The 11771-nt window shown below is 37.5% G+C and overlaps 2 protein-coding genes across 6 annotated transcripts in view; one reads left to right on the top strand and one right to left on the bottom strand.

Annotated features, from left to right (window-relative positions):
- LOC107673693 (POU domain, class 2, transcription factor 1-like) overlaps positions 1-7135 on the top strand; it is a 20826-nt gene extending 13691 nt beyond the window's left edge. The window contains exons 11-16 of one of the 5 annotated variants that reach the window (XM_016467410.1): positions 562-744; positions 834-939; positions 1023-1239; positions 1392-1469; positions 1566-1654; positions 2451-7135. In XM_016467410.1, coding sequence (XP_016322896.1) covers positions 562-744; positions 834-939; positions 1023-1239; positions 1392-1469; positions 1566-1654; positions 2451-2734 — 957 coding nt within the window. In that variant the 3' untranslated portion in view covers positions 2735-7135. Of the gene's footprint in view, positions 1-561; positions 745-833; positions 940-1022; positions 1240-1282; positions 1470-1565; positions 1667-2450 lie in introns of all 5 variants that reach the window. The other 4 variants (XM_016467408.1, XM_016467409.1, XM_016467406.1 and 1 more) reach the window with 4 other exon arrangements.
- A 2750-nt stretch (positions 7136-9885) lies between these two features.
- The window catches only part of LOC107673686 (T-cell surface glycoprotein CD3 zeta chain-like), a 7160-nt gene continuing 5274 nt past the window's right edge, over positions 9886-11771 (bottom strand). Inside the window, exons 4-8 of the mRNA XM_016467396.1 lie at positions 10998-11048; positions 10721-10753; positions 10477-10533; positions 10294-10323; positions 9886-10008 (exon numbers count right to left, since the gene is read on the bottom strand). Coding sequence (XP_016322882.1) covers positions 9931-10008; positions 10294-10323; positions 10477-10533; positions 10721-10753; positions 10998-11048 — 249 coding nt within the window. The 3' untranslated portion in view covers positions 9886-9930. The remainder of the gene's footprint in view (positions 10009-10293; positions 10324-10476; positions 10534-10720; positions 10754-10997; positions 11049-11771) is intronic.

Here is an 11771-nt window from a genome sequence, read left to right as displayed (position 1 = left end):
CAACTAAGACTTAATAACTAATAATTAATAACTTCTGTAGCAAATGTAGCTATTGCTCATTGTGAATGTTAATGCATTAACTAAGGTTAACTAATGAGGTCTTATTGTAAAGTGATACCTGTTGGTCTTTATAGTTCTTTTGCACTTTAATCTGTGTAAAACTTTTAGCTTTATACATTTTTCTGTATTGCTTTATTGCATTTAAATGTTCAGTTATTTTTGTTATAAGAAAAAAGTTATTAAACCTGTTATACTGTATTATGACAGCACTTTTTTTAAAACTAAATTTCAATATTGTGATAATACCGTACACCGTGATAAAAGCATTAGCAATTAATCGCAACATGAAAATTTGATACCGGCATATCCCTACCCACAACATTCAGCCCCTTCTTTAAGGAACCATACATTCAAAGACTCTTGTTTAAACATTTGATATTGTCTCAACTTAAAAGTTTCCAGCTGAATTATTACCTCCTCAGACCATGGACTGAAGGCTTGTAGGTCTTTGTGATTTGTTTTTGCCGTAAGGGCGTTTCTTGTGCTTTTGCCCTTTTCAAGCAGAACCAAAAACCTACCTCTGAGGAAATCACCATGATCGCGGACCAGCTCAACATGGAGAAAGAGGTGATCCGAGTATGGTTCTGTAACCGCAGACAGAAAGAGAAGAGGATCAACCCACCCAGCAGTGGCAGTGCCATCAGCACTCCTATCAAAGCAATCTTCTCTCCCACCACAACTCTGGTACACGACATGCAAACTGCCTCCCTTCATTCATCACAGCAGATCTGACTGCTGAAAATAGTGCTTAACCTCCTTCTTTCCCGTTACAGGCACTGAGTACAGCAAGTCTTGTGACCAGTAACACACCGACTACGATGACTGTAAACCCAGTTTTGCCTCTCACCAGCACTAGTGTCTCCAGTGTCGGTTTCATTGGTAGGCAGGAAAAGCCTAAAAATGTCCAAAAACATTCCTATTGTTCACCTCACAATCTTTAAAAGAGCCTTTTCTTCCTCCAGGCACAACTATTGGCTCGGCTACCACTAACACTGCACCTGTGATCACCACCGCAGCATCCTCTCCTTCACTCAGCCCTTGTCCCACTGCAGCGCAGACGTCCTCCTCAGGGCACACTTCAGCTCAGGAGACGGTGACGCCAACTCTGGGCACTGGGCAGGTGATGGTGGCGGCGCCCAGCCTTTCAGCCGCTCTGCAAGGAGCCGCCCAGCTGCCCACCAACGTCAGCATCGCTGCCATGGCTGCAGCACGTCCTCCTCAGGGCACACTTCAGCTCAGGAGACGGTGACGCCAACTCTGGGCACTGGGCAGGTGATGGTGGCGGCGCCCAGCCTTTCAGCCGCTCTGCAAGGAGCCGCCCAGCTGCCCACCAGCGTCAGCATCGCTGCCATGGCTGCAGCCGCAGGCCTCAATCCTGGGCTCATGGCGTCTTCACAGTTCACTCCTGGGTAAGTGTCATTTTAGTTCTCTGAAAGAGCATCAACCTCAAGCTTGTGATTGGACATCTGTGTGTTTAATACTATTCTCTGGTGTTTCCTGTGCAGCGGGGCTTTTCTAAGTTTGGCACCCGGTGGTCTCGGGAGCGCTTTGAGTCCAGCACTGATGAGCAACAGCACCTTGGCCACAATCCAAGGTGTGTGGAGCGGCAAGTACTCTTGTATTTACAATATGGCTCTGCATGTGCTTATTAATCTTGGCATCACCAGCAAGATGAATATGTGGCAGTAAAACACATGTTTTAGTGGCACTTGTGTCACTCTACACTCTCAAAAGCTTTCTGCATTCAACATATTTGCATACAATTCCAAGATAGTAAATGACTTATTTGCATACAGTGAAAATATTCTAAACAACATATTTGCATACAGTGCAAACCTTTTTGTATTTAACTTAAGTTCATGTGACCATCTGAGTGCATTAGGTTTTATGGATTTTTAAAAACTCTTTAATAGAAGATTATGATGATTCTTATTTATATTATTTTTTATAATAATAATAGTGTATTTAATTATTATGAAATAATAATAATAAATATAAAAAGAAAACGAAGAAAATTGTTCTTAATACTAACAACAATAATAATATTGTATTTTTTAATGATGATCTGATTTGGTCGATATAATTGGTAACATAATAGAAAGGCTAATTTGTTAAAAAATAGACCTCACTTTTTTAAACAAACAAAACGTATAATAGTACTACACCTTTGTCGGTATCTGAATGCATAAATTAGCTAAAATTTTTCATAAATGAACATGCAAGAGGCTGGGTATGTGAAGAACAGTCAGAAGATTCATCTTAACAGTCGAAATTTCTATATCGCTGCATCTCTGTTCTAGTAATTTGATTTGTTATAGGCCACTGCTCAATGATGACTGTTTCAATATTTTGAACACCTGGAGTTAAAATGTTGTTCATTGTCTCTTTAGCTCTGGCATCTAGTGGCACTCTGCCCATTACATCTCTGGATGGGAGCGGGAACTTTCTGTTTGCCAACGCCAGCGCTGGCAGCACCCCTAACCTCGTGACGGCACCGCTGTTTCTGAACCCTCAGAACTTGTCACTGCTCGCCAGTAACCCGGTCAGCCTGGTGTCTGCGGGAGGGTCCACCGGAGCCCTCAACCTGCACATCACCGCCGATGCCCACCAGAGCGCTGTCACTACAGCAACTATGGCCGCCTCCACCATCACCACGGCCTCTAAGGCCCAGTGAAAGCTTTAGCCACTCCTCTCCTCTCCTAGACCCCTTTCATCTATCCAAGTTTTTCTTTAATCTCTTGCTACCACCAAAAACAAACCTTTTAAATAGGATTTAATGTTGTTTTAACATTATTTTAATGTTTAAGTTTGTATGTTCTAACTTTACACCTTAATCTGCGATGTTTGGACTCACTGATGGGTTGACTTCAACCAAATCAACCGTAAGTGAATGTTGGCGTCTCCACAGAGCTTGCATCAGGAGAGCAGAAACCTCCCTGGACACTGTGCCAAGTCTCTGTGCGACGCAAAGACATATTCGTTTCAGCAAACTCGCTCTTTTCTCCCATTTTCACATGAAACCTCTTCTTCAGAGGTATTTATGAAATGCTTTTAACCAAAAAACTTTGTTTACTCTGTGTTGAATGATACGTTCTTACTGCTGACAGTAACCTCCTCTTCCTCACTGTAGAAAAATGTTCTGATTTCACTGGAGATCCTGTCCCCGTGGAACGTTTCCTTTTAGATGCACATGATTTATTTTTGTCAAACAGTGGGTTAGCTTTATGTCCAGTATCTTACTAACATGTGGTTACAAGGCTTTAAATGGAGTAATAAGCGGCTGTGATGCGGTTTCATTGCTTTAAGGAATCGTTCGACTGGCCTTTCTTTCTAGTGAAACACTTTCAGATATTGTTTTCATATCATTTCGTAGTTTACTCAGTAGCAGAAGACTAGTCTGGGTCTGAATCCTCACCCAGTAACGGGCTCACTTAATATACTAAAAGCTTTAACGAATTATGAAATGATTCGTCAAGGAGGAGTTGTTCGGCATGGGCAAAAGTAACTGAGCAGTACCATCTACTTTGAAGCTTCAGTAACTGAGAGCTCGCAACGTTAGCGTCAGGACTATGTAACCACGTAAGGTAAACCTCCTCACGGTCTTCCTAACATGGCATGTACTTACGGTATCACCACCTGATTGTGAAGGTGTAGGTCAAGCGAGATAAAGTTGAGGTGGATGATGTTCAAGTTTGTTTTTGTTTTTGAGGGTCTTTGATGTTCTACTTGTGCACAGTATCTGTACCAAAAAACTGGATTTGAGAACTGCAGTCTGCTCTGTTTTTAGCAGAACTTCTGTCACGCTTTAAGAGGTCTTTATTTCGGAGGTCTTTGTATTGCCTCTATTTCAAGATATACCAAAAATCTTTGTTATACCTGTTGCTGTATATTGCTACTGTAGCGTAGTTTAAGCCTAAATATTTATGAGCGAAGGTTCTCGGTAGACCACAGGAAATATAATGCAATATTTTGATCTTTTCCAAAGACGAAAACATAGTTCTTTTTTTTTTTTTGCTTTTATTTGAGATGGCTGTCCCTCCTCAATTTTGTAGTGTCAGTGAAACTAACCAAATAGATCCGAGGCGAGAGCAGGAGCGTGATACTACAGCAAAGGACCAGTTTGAGGTTTGGGATTGTCCTTTCTGCTGGTCAGTGATGAGGATTTTGAGTGAGACAAATGGGGGAGTCGTTTTCCCATTCTGTTCAGATAATTGAAAATTGTAAACGTGAAAGTAAAGTAAGTGTGTTCTTACCTAACAGACTTTTCTGAACATTTTCCCTTCTTTGTAGTTGCAAGGTGCCAGATTCAGTCCGCCATAATCTGAAATGAGAGCCTTCTCTAAAGTTCACTCCAGCCCAATGTGTTGGCTGTACCATGGAGGACAGTAGCGGGCCTGAAATATCCGTTATATAGAGGTGAGAACGTAATTAGGGATTTTAGCCAGATGGTCTGTTTAGTTTTTCCCTACCAATGTAATGCAGCCATGATGTAAAGCTTGAACCAAAGTCCATTTCTCACTAGCTGCTGTGCCTGTGTGGGTCAGTGCAATGCTGACCACACTTTCACTACTCACTACTGACAAACTTTACCATCTATTACACTTCTTTTAAACCCTACTCTTTTGACTCGCATTGTTCAACAAATATGAAGAAATATAGCTTCTCTAGCGCAGCGCTAACTTGATTTAGCTCTCGATATCCGAGCGTTTAACGATCCAAAGAGAATCTTAAGGGCCTTGTGTTTAAGTGCTGTTGAGATTTTGGGAGTCTGTGTCTTTTATTTCATTCTTTTACCTTTACGGTGAGTCTTTGTTCTGGATGTAATCTCATAGAACTCAACACCCATGCTGCATTTCGACGAATGAATAGCAATAGAAATATCAAGAGTCCACCAAATTCTTAATTTAAAATCCAGAAGAACCTGTGGAAGTGCAAAAGGCTCTAAAATGGCTTCATTTGACAAGAATGTGGATTTTTAGTATTCCACTGGTACACTGTATAGACTTGTTTTTTTGTTGTTGTTCTTGTTAATGAACAATGGAGAACAGGTATTCTGGGAGGATTACAGTACTGTTTCATCCGTAGCATTGCTTTTAACACTCTCACATTTTAAATTCGATGACGAAGAGGTCAGAGTCTCCCCTTACTGTCCCTTTTGTCATTCGTTACTGTGGCCCTGTCTGTCAATTTTTGTTACGACTGTTCGTTAGCGACGCTATGTGTTTTATTGTTCATATGATTTGAAATACCTCAGCAGCACTTACATGGAAGGTTCACTTTAAGCAAAAGACACCAGTAGTCAACTCCAGAATGTACAAAAGCTTCTTTCTGACAGTCCATTTTAAAATGACCAACGTGTAAAACTACAAAGTATAACAGGAAAATCTGTAATAATAATAATGTCACATAAGTCTACTACTGCTATTTCAAGTACTACTACTACTACTACTACTTAAAGGGTATGTCCAGGTTAACTTGTAATGAATATTTTGTTATCCTACTTGCCAAAGTAAAAAAAAAAAGCCTTTGTCTTTGCGGCTGGGTCTTGTTGCTGCTCATTCCGCTGGTTCTGTCCGGAAATTTCAACGTAGCCTCTCTGGACATGTAGATTTATGTGTTGTTTTGCGCATTAGTGTCACGACCCGGTGGTCACCGGGACTGTGGGGAGTTACTGATATATTTATCTGAGGAATGACTCAAAGATTAGAGAACTTCTTTTCTAAATTCTATATATATTCACTTATGTAAGATGCTCATATTTTATATTTGAACTAATATCTAGTTTGAATGTAGTGTTTTTGTCATGCTTATTCACTAAAAGGAAAAAAAATAGCAAAAAATTACTTTCATTTATATTATAGCTATTCTAAAAAATTTAAAAATAAATAAAAAAAAAAGTAAAGACCAAAAATTGCAACCACACCCTTGTGATGTGGGAGCGGCTGTTGTGTGCCCGGCCCACATTTAAATGTGGATTGTTTGAGTGGGAGGGGCTTGTGATGGTGCTCCTAAAGGAAAGCCCCAAGCTTTCATTAATGTAACAGACTTGATAGCACCAAATTAGGTTTTTTTTTTTTGCTTTGCTTTCATTTGCCATGTTGCTTTTTAACAATCTTTAACAATCATTTGAGTTTAATTACTTTATGCCTTTTTTGTATATCATGAGGGAGCAACGTCACTGGCTTTCGTAGTTTGACAAAAATTTGCATTTATCATTTATGCTTTACTATTATTTCTGAGTTTGACACATTGTAGCAAACTGTAATATGTTGATGTGAGAGATGATTTTGTTTGGTTGTGAATTTGTGTGTGTGTGTGTGTGTGTGTGTGCGCATGTGAAAGGGGATGCAACCGAGCATGCACCAATGTCAAAACTCACAAGGTGTGCATATCAACCATGAAAATAACGCTGTGAGTTTTATTTGTGTTTTGTGATATTTTGGAAGTGTTGCTACCTATTTTTTGTAGGTAAAATTCAAGCCGTTTGGATACCTGTTAAAAGCTTTACTAATAACTCCACTCCAGCTGATATGTAGGGGCGCTAGTGGTGCATTTACTTCGAAAGATAATACTTTAGAGAGGTTCTGTCTGACGTCATATCTTAAAAGTGAGACTTTTTAGTGAGACTCATTGGTAGGAAATACAGGAAACTGATTTTTTTTTTTTTAAGTAGATATAAGGACGCATCATACATCATTTGATGCAATTGACCACTTGGCTGTAAATGATATCCTTTTTAACATGTGTGCTCATGAGATGTTTGGGATGTGATTTATCCAAGGATGTTGAACCTGGCAACAGCTCTGTAAATTTGAAGTTGTTGTGGATCCTATTTGGCACTTGATTTTGACGTGTGTGGATGCTCTGACTTGTGATTGGATAGTTTCACGATTGTAGCGGGGTTTGCCGCTGTAGACTCTCAGTCTAGTGACAAAATAGGATAGTTGCAGAAGAGGTCATGCACCAGAGAGCCGAGTGAGAGCTGGTCTGAATAAAGGAGCTGTTGTATACCTCATTTATAACTCGAAACTGAGTAAAAACTTGCTTTAATCTACTTCAAAAGATTAAAAAAAAAAAGATCGGTCCCAGAACGGAAGCCTGCAGATGTCTGTTTAAAGTTTCGAGTGAGGAACCGGATGGATACCCATAAGGCCGCACAAGCTCATGCATATAAGAAGCCCATCCCACTTATTTATATTTTGCTTTTAACACAAATTTAAGTTCACTCTATAGCTCCTTATTAATTTTATACCAAAGCTTTTTTTTATAATTTGACAATCGTCGTCTTTATAAACCCCTAACCCTTATTTGTTGCAGGGTTTGTGCCGGTTGCTCTTCTGGGTTAGCGGTCTGCTTGTTCCTCACCTTCTCAGTGGTAACCAAAGACTTTCAAAGTGATTGTATGGACTAAACTCTCTCTTCTAGTGCCCTGCCTCAACTATCAGCTTGCGGTTTTAGATCATTGGTCACTCGTGGCCAAGTGGACGGGGTTTAGTAGAAAGAGGAAGCAAAACAGCTCTGCCGGCTCTGGAAAGGACTTAAAGTAACCCCTCGTGGGCTGGGAGATGTTTATTAATACACGCTGAAGGATGTCCTGGGCTCACTGCAACCTGCTCAGGATAAACTGTCCTCTGGAGTTCCACTCTGTGGCTGCAGCAAGGCAACACTGTTTCTATGATTGTCTACAGAAAACATGCAACGTCTCTCCATAGTCGTCTTTTAGGTGCCGTCGTCCCGTGGTTTCGCTGTTTTGTCCATGTCTTTTATCTAGCTTTGCTGTTTCCACTATAATGATTTTAATTGGTTTGATCAGCTGTGCAACTATGCATCGTTGTCCTCTATTCTGCAAAAGCGGCGTCTGTGCGACACGGCCCTTTTCAGATGGATCTTAATAGTTTTATGCCGAGTGGAGGGTCAAAAGCAACTATAAGCTCTATCCCAAAGCAAAAATATCCAAATATGAAATGTTTTACAAATGCAGATACCAAAGATTACTCTGTTCTTTTTCCTCTTCCTTCCCAAACCCTTCAGCTTGTGTATTAAGAAACAGATCCCAGCTCTGACAGTAGTCCTAACCTCAGTAATTCCAAAGCTTAGATGTATATTTTGGTATTTTTCTGAGATGCTTATGGGGAAAAAAAAGGTTTGTCGTTTTTCATTTTCTTGTTCGTTGGATCTGTTGCTCTTTTTCTGTCACAGCATGGAATTTAACTTCAAAACTGTCTTACTGTAGGTTAAAGAAATAGTATTTTTGTATGTTTTGGGATGTGTCAATGTATGTGATATCAGTTTCACTGCCCAACTTATCATTGTTTTTAAAACAAAAGAGAAAAAAGGTTAAGATAAAAAAGACTATGTACATAATGCTTTAGTCACTGATTTCAAAAGAAATCCCTCTCTATACTCTCATTTCCATGTTTCCTGCGGCTGAAGCTCAAGGAATGTGTTCCATTTTCACCCTGTTGCATACTGTAGATTGTACTTCTATATCTCCCTTCAGAACGCTGTAACTCACTGTTGTAATAGTGATGATTGCTTGGATTCTGAATATCACTACAGACCTGAACTCTAGTGCCACTCGTGGCCTGTTATCAAGCGACATACAAGACTGAACGCTAAACGGCTACATCGCTGTAGCTTAGAACTGAATGATTGTGTAGAATATAAGTATGTGAATCAGGATACATGGTAGATTTGATGCATTTGTCTGCTGTATTTTGTTTGTTTTATATATATATATATATATATATATATATATATATATAAAGATAATCTTTTACTGTAACTGTACAGTTCTCTTTTGTTGTAAACATCATTAAACCATTTTCCAAGTGTTTTAATATTCGTACAGGTCTTTGGTCTGTTAATATTTGCCATATTTTGGATCATGTTGATGAATTTATGGAGTTGATATTTTAAATGTATTTTTAGCCTTCTGCTTTACAGTAGTACACACAAAATATGGTATTTTACACACAAAATATGTAAAAAACAAAACAAACAAAAAAACAGTACTCTCCAGACAGAGGTTTAGTACTTAAATTATCTTATAAAATTGATCAAACATGATCTGTTCATGCCTTGCATTAACATTCAATATCCTGTATTGTAATAAAAAAAAATTCTATACATGCATACATAACACACACTACTGTTAAAAAGTTTTGGGTCTGCAAGTTTTTTTTATGTTTTTGAAAAGTCTGCTAAAGATGCATTTAATTAGAATACAGCAAAACAGTAGTACTGTAAAACAATAATACAAAATTTAAATAACTTGTCTATTTTAGTATATTTTAACATGTTTGTTTAGTCCTGTTATGGCAAAGCTGAATTTTCAACAATCATTACTCCAGAATTCAGTGTCACGTGATTCTTCAGAATTCATTCTAATATGTTGATTTGGTGCCCAAAAAACATTTCTTATGTTTGAAGAAGTTGTGCTGCTTAATATTTTTTATAAAAACCATGATAAACTTTTTCTGGATTCTTTGTATAGAAAGTTAAAAAGAACAGCATTTATTTGAAATAGAAATCTTCATCATTCATTATAAACATGTCTTTACCGACACTTGATCAAATTCATGCATCCTTGCTAATGCTAAATAGTAGGAATCCTTTTTTTTTTTTTTTTTTTTTTTTTTTTTTTTTTTTTTTTTTTTTTTTTTTTTTTTTTTTTTTTTTTTTTTTTTTTTTTTTTTTTTTTTTTTAAATCTTACTGACACCAAACCATTTAATTGTAGTATATGGTTAGTTAGGCAAAGTAACAAATACAACAAAAAATATTTTTTTACATAAATGCATTCAACAAACATACACAATTTATCTGTTAGTTGGCAGATATACAAGTTGCTCCTGAGCTTGTGCTGTGTGCTAATTGTGCAATGTATCAGTGGGAAAAGTTTCCATCTCCACAGCCTCGGCTGCATCCCTGTTTCTCCCTGTTCGACCCTTTAAAGGAATAAACCAATGACTTTTATTTTTTATTTTTTTTAACAAAACTAGTCTGTTTTAAACCTCCCATTTTGTGATTACCTTACCTTACAAGACACTTAACTTAGAGGATAAATTTGGGAATAGTAGCTTGTTAAAAATATGCTTGTATGAACATATTTGTAGATAAATATTATGTTATATACAAGGTGGTCATAAAAAGTTATTTTTATGTTTAAATATGCAAATGCAATTAAGATACATATCAAACCAAGTGTTTAAAAATAGTAATTGGTACATTACCTCATTAGATTTGCCCTTGCCTTTGCGAGGCTGCAGAAATAGAAGATTGATATTTAGATTGATTTGCCAACTGAGCATAGTGAGGATATTTGGCATCACTGTTTGGTAAACCTGACATCAAAAACACTTCCTAACCCCACAACCCACACACTTTTCTCATATTCGTTGGCTTGATACACTTACTTTGGTTCCTTTAGTTCTTATTTCCTGGTATTCATCACTTGTATGTGTTCTCAATTCCTATAAAACACACAAACTAAAGTAAACACACCAACCACCATTGCAGAACGATTACAAATATAAGCGCTCAACTGTAAACAACCACAGGAGGGCAGCAGGGATCAAAGATGTCGTACTAAAAGGTAAGAAACTTTTATCTGGTACATCTCATCTCTCACATCCTTTTTGACAAGTAAGTGTTACTGACCTGGTAATGTGTCTCTGGCTCTCGTCTTCTTATCTGAAATATGTAGATATGGGTTAGATGTTGGTAGGCATCTAAAAATAACTTTTAAAACTGCAATTAACGTTTATCATAGCCTACTGTATTATATAGATCACAAACAAGACTGGAGATCAAGGCAGGAAGTAAAGTTTGTGTACAACACACTAGATTTGCAGTTAATGCACTGCTATGCTCTCTCTGTTATTGTGGCTAATGTGAATGTACTTATATAGTAAATTAAAACATAAAATAGTCTCACCGGTCTATCCAGTTGCTGATAATCGGAACTCATCTGAGGCAGATCCAAATCCTAAGAAATACAGAACGCACGTTGTCTTTGTGTCATTCCAACTAGGCAGTGCTTTTGAATTTTGTCACGATTAAAAAAAAAAAAAAGCTTCTTTTGTAATTTAAGGAGGTATTTTAATAAAGTTAAACCCGACTTTTTAAGAAGCTCTGGCCAGATTCAGGGTGCGAATTATCGAGACCTGAATGAAGTAAAAACGTACCTACATATATTTGAGTATATATATATAATATATATATAGTATCTATATATATAATACTTAAATTTACCTTTAAGTATTAATATTTAATTTTGAGTTTTTCAACCATTTCAGTTATCACAAAATGTTAGATTAAAAATTAGCCTGAGGGCAAGATTCTTGCAAACAGATATCGCGTTGTAGCTAACCATATGCAACCAGAAGCGTTTTCTTTGATATTTAAAGTTGGATTTTAGCTGTTGCCAAAAGGCCATCTGAGTTGTTCGAGATATAACAGATGACGAAAATAATACTTGTGTTTTTTTTATAACGTTTTTGAGTAGCCTTTAGAAAGGAAAAAAGGGGGGACTTAATAAATTGCCAGTTTTTTTTATTTTCAGAAGTGCATGGCAACCATGCACATCAAAAATATGGCTACTACAAACTAAAAGAAAGCTCAACTTTGTTTATAAAAATTGGGGGTTTAATATTTTATCAGATATTACACCCATGATAAGGAGATGAAAATGCACTTCATAGTAGGAATG

The sequence above is a fragment of the Sinocyclocheilus anshuiensis genome, unplaced genomic scaffold, assembly GCF_001515605.1.
Source record: "Sinocyclocheilus anshuiensis isolate Anshui unplaced genomic scaffold, SAMN03320099.WGS_v1.1 scaffold628, whole genome shotgun sequence".
Classification (NCBI taxonomy): Eukaryota; Metazoa; Chordata; class Actinopteri; order Cypriniformes; family Cyprinidae; genus Sinocyclocheilus; species Sinocyclocheilus anshuiensis.
This window is presented reverse-complemented; position numbering and strand designations above follow the sequence as displayed.